At 64.4% G+C, this 12,763-nt stretch overlaps 1 protein-coding gene and 1 long non-coding RNA gene across 2 annotated transcripts in view; both read right to left on the bottom strand.

Annotated features, from left to right (window-relative positions):
* Positions 1 to 717: 717 nt before the first annotated feature.
* LOC141971696 (uncharacterized) lies at positions 718 to 4,153 on the bottom strand. Its single transcript, XR_012635313.1, has 3 exons — positions 3,732 to 4,153; positions 3,264 to 3,449; positions 718 to 1,065 (listed from the first exon to the last, which is right to left on the bottom strand). It is a non-coding gene; the product is annotated as an uncharacterized LOC141971696 (long non-coding RNA).
* A 2,889-nt stretch (positions 4,154 to 7,042) lies between these two features.
* Positions 7,043 to 12,763, bottom strand: part of KIRREL1 (kirre like nephrin family adhesion molecule 1) — a 28,596-nt gene continuing 22,875 nt past the window's right edge. Inside the window, exons 6-15 of the mRNA XM_074929132.1 lie at positions 11,890 to 11,995; positions 11,578 to 11,726; positions 11,351 to 11,478; positions 11,140 to 11,266; positions 10,877 to 10,977; positions 10,578 to 10,776; positions 10,355 to 10,462; positions 10,096 to 10,235; positions 9,903 to 9,980; positions 7,043 to 9,757 (exon numbers count right to left, since the gene is read on the bottom strand). Of these exons, the coding sequence (XP_074785233.1) occupies positions 9,284 to 9,757; positions 9,903 to 9,980; positions 10,096 to 10,235; positions 10,355 to 10,462; positions 10,578 to 10,776; positions 10,877 to 10,977; positions 11,140 to 11,266; positions 11,351 to 11,478; positions 11,578 to 11,726; positions 11,890 to 11,995 (1,610 nt within the window). The 3' untranslated portion in view covers positions 7,043 to 9,283. The remainder of the gene's footprint in view (positions 9,758 to 9,902; positions 9,981 to 10,095; positions 10,236 to 10,354; positions 10,463 to 10,577; positions 10,777 to 10,876; positions 10,978 to 11,139; positions 11,267 to 11,350; positions 11,479 to 11,577; positions 11,727 to 11,889; positions 11,996 to 12,763) is intronic.

Consider the following 12,763-nt stretch of genomic DNA (forward strand, 5'->3'; position numbering starts at 1 on the left):
GCGAGCCAGCGCTGAGGGGTTTTGCGGGCTGGGACATCCCCAGCGAGGTGAACCATCACTGCGCCGGACATTCCCCGCGCTGCCCAGGCGATGGGCAGCTGCTCGCTGCAGCTCGTCTGGCCGGGTGGGCTGAAGGCGCCGGGTGCTGGCTCAGGACTTTGGGAAACACCGAGCAGAGCTGCTGGGTCCATCACTCCCCCACCATCACGCTGGGAAATGCCAAGAAATTGGTTCTCTGGGGGGGATGCTGGGGTGTCTGTGGGACCCAGGACCAGTCCCAAGGTTATCATCGCAAGGTCATAGAATCCCGGAATCCTCTGGGTTGGAAAAGCCCCTGAAGCTCCTCCAGCCCAACCATGACCCTCCCCCTGACCGTTCCCAACTCCCCCAGATCCCTCAGCGCTGGCTCAGCCCGACTCTTCAACCCCCCCAGGGATCCCGGGGACTCCCCCCTGCCCTGGGCAGCCCATTCCAACGCCCAACAGCCCCTTCTGCACAGAAATCCTTCCTCAGAGCCAGCCTGACCCTGCCCTGGGCAGCTTGAGGCCATTCCCTCGGGGCCTGGCGCTGGGGCCTTGGCTCCAGAGACTCATCCCCCCTCTCTGCCCCCTCCTGGCAGGGAGTTGCAGAGGGCCAGGAGGTCTCCCCTCAGCCTCCTCTTCTCCAGACTGAACCCCCCCAGTTCCCCCAGCCGCTCCCCAGCAGACCTGTGCTCCAGACCCTGCCCCAGCTCCGTTGCCCTTCTCTGGCCACGCTCGAGTCATTCAATGGCTTTTTTGGGGTGAAGTCCTTCCCGTTGGCACGTGTCCATGCCAGAGCCGCTCCCTGTGGCTGGGACCGGCCGGCCGTGGGAACGGGCTGCGGTTCTTGGCACGTGACGGTGAGGGATGTCCCCATGGCACGGGAGATCTGGCCCGAAGGTGCAGCCGGGCAGCGCCAACGCAAGGCTGAGAGCGTTGGTGAAGACACGGAGGTCTGAGCTGTCACCACGTCCCTCTTCACCAGGGACGGAGCCACGGAGGGACTTTGGCAAATTCCAGCGTGGCGGCGGAGGCTGCCGGGAGCCTGCGAGGGGAAAGGATCATGGTGGGGGACGCCCAGCTGCCAAAACAGCCCTTTGTGGGGTAGGAGGGAGCTCGTGGGTGCCTGGAGATACCAGAGACCCCCCCCAAGAGCTTTACTCTCCCCTCTGACCCCTCCCTGCTGCCCTCCCCCCCGCCCCAGCACACGCTGGCCAGGGCTGTGGGTCAGCTCCTCTCCCCTGGCCCCTGCAGCTGAGGGGGGTGTTGGGGGGAGTCAAGCTGCACCCCAACACGGAGCACCCCGCTGCAGCAGGGATGCACCCTGACACCCCCCCAGTTCCCCGCAGGGTTTCATCCAGGCGACGGCGCCTCCGGTCCCGCTGCGGCGCGAGGTGACACCACATGGGGCTCTTGGAAAGGAGCCAGCTCTGGATTTTGGGGTCCGGCGGCACCGCTGCAACGGGAGGGGATTACACACACCGGCAAAAGCGGGTCCCCCTCTGCTGCCCTCCTGTCCCGGGGGGCTCAGGGGCAACTGGAAGTCTGGGAGCAGGCAGGATGTGGCCCAACAACCACCACGGCCACGGGGACCAGCCGAACGCAGCGTGCCGGGGCCGGTTGCCAGAGCCCATTAGCACAAGCCCAGCGTGGCCGCAGCGTGCCGGAGCCGGGAGGTCAGGAAACAGCGCGGGGAGCTGGAGCCGCCTACGTGCTCGCCGGCCTCGGCTCGGCAGCTGCCGTTCGGCGGGCGAAGAGCAGCGAGCGCCTGCGTGTCGCGTCGGGGAGAGCAGGGCCCTGGCACGCAGCCGCAACCCGGTGCATGGCCGATGCGGAGCGGTGCTGAGCCCGGGGGGGGTGAAGGGAGAGGAGGGGGCTGGGGGCAGGGCCCGCGCTTGTTTGCAGCCAGGAAAACCACAGAATTTGCTGAGCACTCAGCTCGACGTGACCGTAAATCGTCACTTCGCGCACACGGAGGGAGGGGGACACGGGGGCGAATCTGTTCCCAGGGCTGGGAACATCCCAGCTGCTCGAGCAGAGGGGCCGGGCGTGCTGGCAGTCAGTGCCAAAACGAAAGAATTTCTGTAATCTCCACACCCCCCCGCCCCTTTGCAACCACCCACCGGAGACGGAGAGGTTGAAGAACTGATCCTCCACCAGCGCCGGGTGCAGCTTAATCCGAGCCCCGTAGACCCCGCTGTCCCCCCGCTCCAGGGCCCCCCCCCGGATCTTCAGCCAGTCCTTGAACTGGTCCCCGGGGTCGGGGCACTCGAAGCTGCCGGGGCCAAATTCTGCCACTTGAATGGCGGCGCTGGCACCGATTGAAAAGCTCCACTCCCTCTCCTTCACCATCTTGTTGGGGGGCAGAGCTGGGGAGAGCAGCACGGACCCCCCCCAGGGCTGTGCCCAGGCTTGGGGTGATCGAGCATCAGAAAAACGGGGTGCAGAAGAGAAGGGAGGTCCCAGGAGCCTGCTGCCTCATCCCTCACCCCAGGGTTGCAGGCACAGAGTGACAGGGGACCCCAAAACCTGCAGCAGGGGAGCTGATGGCGGGGCAGGAGGAGCTGGTTGGGACGTGTGGCCGAAATGAGCCCCCCTGGCCATGCCCGGCCATTTTGCAGACCCCCCCACTCTTGCCCTTCACCCACCTACAAAGCTGATGGCTGTGGCCAGCAAGGGGACCCCGAAAAGGCAGAGGCACCCATCCTCCCCTCTCGCCACCTTCTCGCCCAGCAGCAAATGGGGGGGGGTCCCTCATTCACACTCCGTGTCTATAAACAGCAACCCCCCCGCCGTGATTTCACACCTTGCCCTTCTCTGCCAGCCCGTGGCTCGGTGAGACCTTCCGCCACCTCCTGCGCCGCTGTCCCCGCGTCAGCAGGGTCAGGGGGACAAGGAGGGGATGCCACGTTGTCACCCACTGTGCCCCCCAGGCACAGCCCCTGCCAGACAGGCAAGGAGGGAGCAGAGAAGCAACATCCCTGCACCAAAACCAGGGCACCCCCGTGGCTCTGGGGGTGCCAGATGGTGTCACCAGCCCCCCCCAAGCCAAGCCTCAGTGAGCGAGGGGGGTCCTGGGTGCCAGAGCCCACTTTTCTCTGTCCCCATCGCTGTGACAGCAGCAGTGACAAACCCTGCTCAGAGCGTGGGCTCGGCTCAGCCCCACCAGCAGCATCGTCTTCAAATCGCCTCCACCAGCCGCCAAAGCGCCACAGCTGAGGCACCGTCGCACATTTTCCTCACCCAGCACAAGGTTGGTTCTCTCCCTGGAGGTGACGACCCGAGGACAGAAGAGTTCGGGGGTTTTCCCACCGCTCCCAGTAAAGGAGATGTCTGGGATGGAGAAGGATGTGTCCATGTGGCCTTCCAGCAGAGGGAAGTGTGGCCTCAGGAAAGGACCCGGTGCCACTCACTGCTACTCTTCACCCGCTGCAGACAGAAAATAATATTTTATAGGGATCTTGCAGCCCCAGCCCAGGGCTTCACTTCCAGGCCCCATTTCACAGGGAACCCCCGCTGCAGCCGCCCCGTTACCCCCCTCCCCCAGCGCAGGGTCAGGGTGCCTCCATCTCACCCCCCGAAGCCTGAGGATGAACCCAGGGCCAGGACGGCACAAGCTGAGCCAGTGCCAGCTCCCGTTGCCCCCCCGCACACGCTAGTGACCAAAACCCAACCGTTAAAACCAGACGGGGCTCAGCTGGTAACACAAACCGGGGGGGGTTGCGCCGCGTGCAGCCACGGCCAGAGCTCAGGGCTGGGTCCCAGTTCTGACCCTCTGCGGAGCCGAATTCACGGTAATCAAGACTGGTGTTTCTTTTTTTTTTTTTTTTTTTTTTCTCCTCTTCAGAAAGAGTCACGCCACGGTAGAAGCGCCCAGGGCTCCTCGAACTCCTGCACCCGGCAAGTGCCAAAGCAACAGGCCGCGGGTCCCGACACGGCTGCTGGAGGGGGCTGAGGGCACAGGGAGAGGGAAACGCTCTGGTTTATTATTTATTGCAACGGTTTGGGACAGAAAATTCACCCCCAGGGCGCTGCCCCCCCGCCCCGGGAGTCGAGGAGTGACATTATTCAGCACTTTGTAAGCAGAGACACCCGGCAAACGCCACCCCGTCCCTTCCCAGCGCCCCGGCGGCTCTCGGGGGGAATCTCGGGGGTTTATGGGGGTCGGGGATCCCCCCAGCGCCCCCGGGCTCAGGCCCCTCAGCCCCGAGTCCCCCCGCAGCCCCCCCCGGCCCGGTGCCCTCGGGCTCCACTAAGGGCCTCCCCCCCTCCCCGGCCCGGCTGTCGCCGGGCGCCGAGTGATGACGCATGAAGTGGGCGGGATCTTCTCCATATCGAAAGGCGAAACCCCGCCCAGCGCCTCGTTCTCACCCCGCCCAAATCTCGCGAGATTTCCTGAGTCTATAAATAGCCCCGCTGCGGGCGGCGCCGCGCAGTGCCCGCCGGGGCCGGGCCGGGGTCGGCCGAGGGTGGGGGCAGCTCGAGCGGTGCCCTGGAGTCACGGCCGAGGCTGTGCGCAGCGCTGCAGGCCTGGGGAGGGGTGGCTGGAGAGCTGCCAGTCAGAGAGGGACTGGGGGGGTGAGAATGAGCCAGAGTGTGCCCAGGGGGCCAAGGAGGGCAATGGCATCCTGGCTTGTACCAGCCCTGGCGTGGCCAGCAGGGACAGGGGAGGGATCTGAGCCCTGGGCTCGGCACTGGGGAGGCCGCCCCTCGATTCCTGGGTTCAGTTTTGGGCCCCTCACCCCAAAAAGGCCATTGAATGACTCGAGCGTGGCCAGAGAAGGGCAACGGAGCTGGGGCAGGGTCTGGAGCACAGGTCTGCTGGGGAGCGGCTGGGGGAACTGGGGGGGTTCAGTCTGGAGAAGAGGAGGCTGAGGGGAGACCTCCTGGCCCTCGGCAACTCCCTGCCAGGAGGGGGCAGAGAGGGGGGGTGAGTCTCTGGAGCCAAGGCCCCAGCGCCAGGCCCCGAGGGAATGGCCTCAAGCTGCCCAGGGCAGGGTCAGGCTGGCTCTGAGGAAGGATTTCTGTGCAGAAGGGGCTGTTGGGCGTTGGAATGGGCTGCCCAGGGCAGGGGGGAGTCCCCGGGATCCCTGGGGGGGTTGAAGAGTCGGGCTGAGCCAGCGCTGAGGGATCTGGGGGAGTTGGGAAGGGTCAGGGGGAGGGTCATGGTTGGGCTGGAGGAGCTTCAGGGGCTTTTCCCACCGGGATGAGTCTGTGTTTGAGGCCTGTTCCTGAGGGTGTGAGGGCTGAGGCCTGGTGCCAAGGCAGGGGGGGTGTCTCCCTCCCTCAGACCCCCTCTCACAGCTGTCCTGCCCCAGGCAGACCCCAGATGGGCGGCCGCTGGCTCACGCTGTCCCGCAGTCCCTCAGTCCCTCCCTCACGATTTACTCCCAGGGCTGAGCTGGCCCCGCGAGAGGGGAGACTGAGGCCTGTGGGCAGCACCTGCCTGTCTCCTGCCTGTCACCTCGGCGTTAACTCCCGCTTCTCCAATCCTTCTGCCTCACAAACTCAAGGAACTTTCAACCTCCTCTCTGTCTTTTTTCTCTCCGTTCGTGATTTATTAGGAACAAAATCAAATTATATTTTATCACCAGCTTGGGTAACAGAGAGCTGAAAGATTAAATTCCAGCATGACAGTCAGCGATGAGGGAAGGGATGGGAATCATATCTCTCTTTGGTTACAGCGTGTTATTATCGGGCACTGGGCTCCGAGAGACAAATTACAGTTTTCTTGAGGGAATCTTTATTTAATTTTATCTTTTTTTTGTAAACCTGCTGCAGCTGTCAGGGCGATTCGGGAGTTAAATCGTGGCTGTTTGTATCCCCTGGTAAAGTTTTTGCTGGCACAGGGTGGATTTTGGAGGAAAAACCTGAGATCCGAGTGTGTTGGTCCTTGGGGTGGGGTTTCACCTGCACCCCCAAACTTTGGCAGGGATGCTCCCCTCCCACCTGCCGCCCTCCTTTCCGTCGCATCGAGGGGAGAACGGGCACGCGGGGATGGAAGGAAGCGAAAGAAAATCACGCAACCCACCCCAAATTCCACCCCCCTGCTCCGCTGAAGGCTGAGGCCGCGAGGGAAGGGAAGCGAGAGGAAGAACAAGGCGAGAGATTTCTGCGAGGAGGCGGGTGAGCCTGCCGCCGTCCTGGGGAATAAATTAGAATATATCTCGGGAATAAATTAGCTGGATGGCGAGGAGGGGAGATTTGTTTCCCGGGGAAAGGAGGCTGCCTCTGCAAGGTAGAGACACCTCCGGGGCTTGGATTTTGGAGCGGAGCTGAGCTCTTTGAAGCCGCCTGGTGTGGTGGCGGAGTTCGAGTTCGAGGCGTTACGGATGGCAAAGAAACTTCATGTCTCTTCTTTTCCTCCGTGTCCATCTACCCGTCGATCCGTGCTTCCATCTGCCCGCTCCTCGCTCCAGCGAAAGCCATTAAGAATGACAAAGCGCCTTTTTTTTTCCCCTTTTTTTTTTTTTTCCTTTTTTTTTTTTTTTTAAAGATGGGTCCCCGGGAGCAGCAGGCAAATTGCCTTGTTCATGCATAATAAACCAGGCGTGGAAACACACCGAGTAATAGGCTACATTTGTGGGGAAACAAAAATTGTTAAGCGAGCCTGTTTGTAAGGTTTTCTGGAGGAAAAAAAAAAAAAATATAAAAAATAAAGCCAGGCTGGGTGGGGAGGGGCTGGCAAACCTCCCCTGCTCCTCCTGGCATCGGCTTAAAATCTTCGGTGAAATAGGTCAGCGGAGCCCGGCGTGTGTCTTGCCCCCGCTCTTGGCTGCTTTGTTGGGGTCTGTGGGGCCAGTGGGCCCCCCCACCCCACAGCCCTGTGCCCCCACGTCCCCAGTGCCACTGGCTGTGCCACCACTGGGTCCCCCCCCCAGCCACTCTGTGCCATGGGGAGGGGTGTCACTCGCTCCCCCCGTCCCGATGTGCCCGCAGAACAAAGGCGACCTGCAGCCCCTTTTTTAACATTTATATTTATATATATATATAAAAAAATTAAATATATATAATATATCGTGTTTAAGACTAAAAATATAGTACATAATATTTAAAAAAAAGGAAAATGAAAAATAAAAAATGGGAGGTTGGGGCGGGGTGGGGGGATCACAGATACGTGTCTCTAGGGGTCTAAAACAGCCTGTGCGAAGGAAGGGACCTGCTCGCCCGGTGCCGGGGGGGGGGGGGGGGGGGGGGGCTCAGCCGTGGCCTTGGGGGGCCCCGTTTTCCCCCAATCCCCTCGGGAAAGTTTTAATTTAAAGCTTCGGCTTCGATTCGCGGCACCCGGGGATGGCTGGAGCAGGACGCCCGTCCCGCGCTGCCGCGGTGGCTATTGCTATCGACGTGGGGGTGCAGCACCTGGGGCGGGAGCCCCCCGAAACGGGGCTGTCCCCGAGGGGGGGGGGGGAAGTTGGGAGGGTGCAGGGGGAGAAGGGTGTTGTTGGGGCCGGGGGGGGGGGGATTAAATCAGGCACCATTGCAAGAAATGGCACGCAGTCCTGCAGTCGGAGGCTCAGGCTGGGCGCGGGCTCAGCACCTTCCAGGGTTTGGCCCATCCTGACAGTACCTTTTTCTTTTTAGGGGGGGGGAGTTTAGGGGGAAATGAGGGGGGCAGAGGAGGCCCCCCCGGCCGTGTTGCTGGGGCTGTGTGGGCAGCACAGCTTTGCCAAACCCTCCCAGCAGCTCCCCCCCCCCCTCCCCCCCCCCAAATCGTACCTGGTCACCACAGGGCCGGCTCCTGGGGACCCCAAAGTATGTCCCTTCCCTGGGGGAGACCCCGCAGGGTGGGCAAACACACGGAGAAGGGGGGTGGGGGTGTCTCGTACCTAATCCTGGGGGGGCCACTTGGGGCAACCACATGATCCCAGCCAAAACTCATCGCTCGCCAAGGACCCCCTGACCCCCAGCTCCTGAGCCGGCAGCCGGGCGAGTGTTACGGCTGCAGGCAGCGAAACTGGTGGCGGGGGTGGGGGGGGGAGACACACAAACACACACAAATCAGGGTCCCTGGCCGCCCAGTGCCTCCCAGTCCCTGGAACTGGGAGGACCAGCTGAGCTCCCGCTCCTGACTGGTTTGGTTTGCTGAGGGTGAAAACATTCACCAAACCCTCGGGGCGGGGGCCGGGGGTGCGGAGCGGTGACGCTGGTGGCTGGGAGGGTGCTGACACCCCTTCTATACACCTTTATATACATTCATAAGAGGGACCACCCCCCACCACTGCCCTCCCCACACCCCCAAACCAGCGGTGGTGGGACGGAGCCGGCCGGTCCATCCGGGTGTTGCTCGGGGTGTTGGTTGGGGTCAGGGTGACACCAGCGGGATGGGGGACACCCACTGCTGCCTGGCCCGTAGGTACGAGTGTGCGTACGGAGTTGGGGGGGACACACACACCCACAGATGTGGGTGCTGGGGGTCTGCGGCTCTGAACTCGCCCGTCCCGATCCTCTGGGACCCCCGGGGCACCCCCCCGCCCCTGCTCGCGGCTCAGAGGGTGGATGCAGGGGGGCTGTCGGTGGGTGGGATGGATGGGAAAGGTTTGAGGGTGGGGCGGCTGGCCCCGAGTGGGGGGCTGCCTCCAAAATCAAGGCACAGGGAATGGAAATGGGCTTGGATGGGGATATTTTGGGCAAAACCAGAAACTGGGCATATATGTATACAGACATATAGCACCTCCCTGCTCCCTCGCCCGGGGGGGGCTCGGTGGGGTGTGGGGGGGATTCTGGGGGCAGCTTGTGTGCAGCCCCTCACTCCTGACGGCTTAGGGGTGCTGGGGGGACCTGTCTGGGGGAGGATTTGGCCCCGCAGAGCTTTTGGTGGGGGGGAGGACTCTGGGGTGGCGGGAGAGCAGAGGCTGCAGAGCCGGCCCCGACAGCCGCACGCACCCGCCGAGGCTGGGCGGGATGGAGAGGGGGGGGGACAGGGCGGGGAATGGGGGGGAGGTGGGGGGAAGGAGGATACCCCCCCCCCCCCCCCCCCCCCCAACCCTCTCCCTCCTCCAGGAAGGTACCGAAAAGAAAGAACTGAATGAGTGGAAGCTCAAAAAGACTCAGGGCACATCCCCGCCGCCAGCAAACCCCAGCGTGGAGTGGGGTGCGGGGGGGTTGGCCCGGCACGTGGAGGAGAAGCGGGGCAGGAGGGTCAGGATGAGCCCCTGAATATCAGGGGACAGTCGTGAGGTACCTGCGGACCCCCGCTGCCTGCAACACCCCTCCCACTCCCCCCTCCACCGGCTCGGGCGCTGCCTGCCAGCCCCTGCCCGCCCTTAAACGTGCGTCTGCATCCGCTGCTGGAAGCGCTGCCCGTAGTCCGAGTGCTGGGAGGTGTAGGAGAAGCGGGTGGCACTGGCGTACTTGCCCATGGGGTCGTAGGCGTCGTAGGGTGCCCGCTCCAGGCTGGGGGGGGGCTGACCGTACCCCAGGCGATAGGTGGCATAACCGGTGCCGGCCGGGAAGGCGGCGTGACCCCCGTAGTTCTCGTAGGAGAGCTGGCTTGCCGTCTCCCCGCCCGCCGTCCCGGGAGGGGGGCCGGGACCCGGCGCCGTCTCGGTGTTGTAGTCGGACGCGGGGCCGCGGCTGTAGGTGTTGAGCTGAGCGTAACCGCTGGAGTGCGAGAGGCGGGAGGGCGGGCGGGTGTCGTAGCGAGCCGGGCCGGGGTTGCGGTAGTCGGTGTAGAGGACGGTGCGGGAGGACGGACGGTCCTCGTGGGCGCGGACGTTGTAGTAACCGTTGGTGGGGTCCTTGTGAGGAGGAAAGGGGGGGATGTGCTGAGCCCGGCAGGGACCTGGCTCTGCAGGGAAAGTCTTGGCCCCTTTCCCAGGCCGAAAACCGAGCCCTGCCCCTCCTCTACCCCCCCGCGCCCCGGCACCGTCCCCGTCCCCGCACCTTGAGCTCGTACTCCTCGCGGGTGTCGATGGTGTCGCAGCGCAGATCCTGCTTCAAGTCCACGTCGTCCTTGAACGACTGCAGGAGAGGGGTGGGGGGAGAGACACACTCATTCCTCCACGGTCCCATCCGGCCCGGCGCAGGGAAGGATGCTGCGGGGTGACCCCCCGCCGCGGCGCGGGGTGTCCCTTACCGAGTAGATGGCCTTCATGACGCGGGTGGCCGTGGAGACGCTGGCCGTGTCCTCCTCGCGGTCCGCGTGCAGCGTCAGGGGCTCCCTGTTCACCGTCTCCACCTTGATGTCCAGCTTGCGCAGGGTGACGTCCTTGCGGCCTGGGGACATGTGGCACCGGGGATGGAGGTGGCCGCTGGCAGCATCCTCCCACGGGTGGCACCCACGGTCCCCTCTGCCCTGGCTGCAGCCCCCCCCAGCCCCGTGTCCCCTCACTCACTTCCTTTCCGGCGCCGGTAGAGGAAGCAGGCGAGCGCCACGAGGAAGCTGATGACGAGGATGCTGGCACCGATGGTGGCCCCGGCGATGATGCCCACGGGCAAAACCTCTACAGGAGACGGGGAGACGTTAGCTGGGGACAGGGGACAGTGGCACTGCCAGGGGGTGGCCGCGGCGGGCGGGCGCTTGCCCTCGCCGAAGCCCCGGTGCCGAGCCGGCGCTACCTTTCTCCTCCAGCTGGATGATGGCGGTTCCCGGCCCGAAGCTGTTCCAGGCCGTGCAGTTGTAGCGGGTCTGGAAGTCGGCGTCCATGACGTTGTTGATGGTGAGGGTGGAGAGGACCCCGCTGCCCGTGTTAGTCCGCTCCACCGTGTACCGCTCCAGCGTCCCGGCCTCCAAAATATTCTCCTTCCAGGCCCACGCCTGGTCCCGCCGGGGTTGGGAGGAGAGGGGGGGGCTGCGTCAGCACCCGCGGCTCAGCGCCGGCCCCAGCACCCCCCCGGCCCCCCGCCGCGGCACTCACGATGCGGTCTGGGGGCGGCGTGCTGCCGATGAAACACTCCACCTTGCCGCGGTCCCCGCGCACCGCGTACTGCACGGCCTCGCTCGAGATGATGGGGGGTCCTGGGGGAGGCAAAGTTGGGGGGGGGGGATACACCCTGAAACCCTGAGGAGACGGCGGGGAGGGGACACACCCCCCGCGGGGCTGGTCACGGGCATCACAACCGCGTCAATCCATGGCGGGGCTGGCACGGGGAGGGGGCTCCCCGCGGGGGGGTCACTCACCGTTGACAAAGAGGGTGACCTCGCGCTCGCCCACGCCGATGCGGGGGACGATGGCTTTGCAGACGTACTGCCCCGCGTCAGCCTGCGTGACGGACTTCAGGTACAGCTGGTTGCTGTTGCTCAGGACCTGGGTGCAAGCGCCGTGGGGGGTCAGGGTGAGGGCACAGAGCCCGCCACACCCCCCCCAGACCACCACCCCCCCCAAGCCTACCATGTTGGACTCCTTTTTGGTCCAGGTGAGGGTCAGCGGCGGGTTGCCGGACCACACGCACGTCAAGGTGACGTCGGAGCCGATGTCCGTGACGGTGGGTTTGGGGTCCACCACGATCCGAGGGGCGACTGGAGAGATGCGGGAGAAGGTGAGGGGCAGAGTTGGGGGCACGGCAGCAGCCTGGGGGTGCCGGGGAGGGGAGGGGGGGGGCTGTCTGCCCCACTCACAATGCACATCCACCAGCGTGCTGACGTTGGTGCTGCCGATGTCGTTGTGCACCTCGCAGGAGACGGGCTCCGTGAAGAAGGTGTAATCCACCTGCGTGTCGTACTTGTTCTCCTTGGCATCCTCGATGATCACCCCCCCCTTGGCCCACCTGGGGGGGTGGGGGGCAGAGACGCAAGGCGGGTACGTTCAGGGGGCACGCGGGACCTCCCAGGATCCCGTTTGACCCCCCCCCGCCTCCTCCATCCCACATGATGCTGAAGCCAAGCCGGGAGGTTGGGGAGGGACCTCCCGGGGTGCCGCGGGCCCCTCACCTGTAGCCTTTGATCTCGGGGTTGGCGGTCGCCATGCAGGTGAACACGACCCTCTCGCCCTCCTGCACCGTCTGGGGCTGGATGGACAAGGTGACGGTCGGGGGATCTGTGGGGGGGGGTGGGGGGTGGGGGGGGCGCGGATGGAGCTGTCATGGGCGCTGCCACAGGCTCAGTGGGGCAGAGGGAGAGGGGACAAAGGGACAATCCCTCTGCCCGGCGCTGCCTCTGTCACCCACTCCCCACGGTGACACCCAGGGCATGGCCTGTTGGGGTGTGGGGGGGTGTCCTAAAAGCTCTGGTGCTCAGTGTGGGCTCCCTGTCCATCCTGGGTGCTCATCGTGGGTGCTCTGCATCCCTTCCCCGTGGGGGCACCCGGTATCCCTTCCCAGTGTGGGTGCCCAGCATCCCTGTCCATCGTGGGTGCTCACTGTGGGTGCTCTGCATCCCTCCTCAGCGTGGGTACCCAGCATCCCTGCCCAGTGTGGGTGCTCAGCATCCCCTCCTGGTGTGGGTGCTTGCCATGGGCACCCAGTATCTCTTCCCAGTGTGGGTACCCACCACCTCTGCCTGGTGTGGGTGCTCACCACGGGTGCCCAGTATCCCTTCTCGGTGTGGGTGCTCACTGTGGGTGCCCAGCATCCCTTCCCGGAGTGGGTACCCATCATCCCCTCCCACTGTGGGTGCTGGCGGTGGGCATGCAGCATCCCTATCCATCATGGGTGCTCCCTGTGGGTGCTCTGCATCCCTCCTCAGTGTGGGTACCCACCATCCCTGCCCAGTGTGGGTGCTCACCACAGGTGCCCAGTATCCCTTCTTGGTGTGGGTGCTGGCGGTGGGCACCCAGTATCCCTATCCACTGTGGGTGCTCACTGTG

This window comes from Athene noctua, chromosome 29 (genome assembly GCF_965140245.1).
Source record: "Athene noctua chromosome 29, bAthNoc1.hap1.1, whole genome shotgun sequence".
Lineage (NCBI taxonomy): Eukaryota > Metazoa > Chordata > Aves > Strigiformes > Strigidae > Athene > Athene noctua.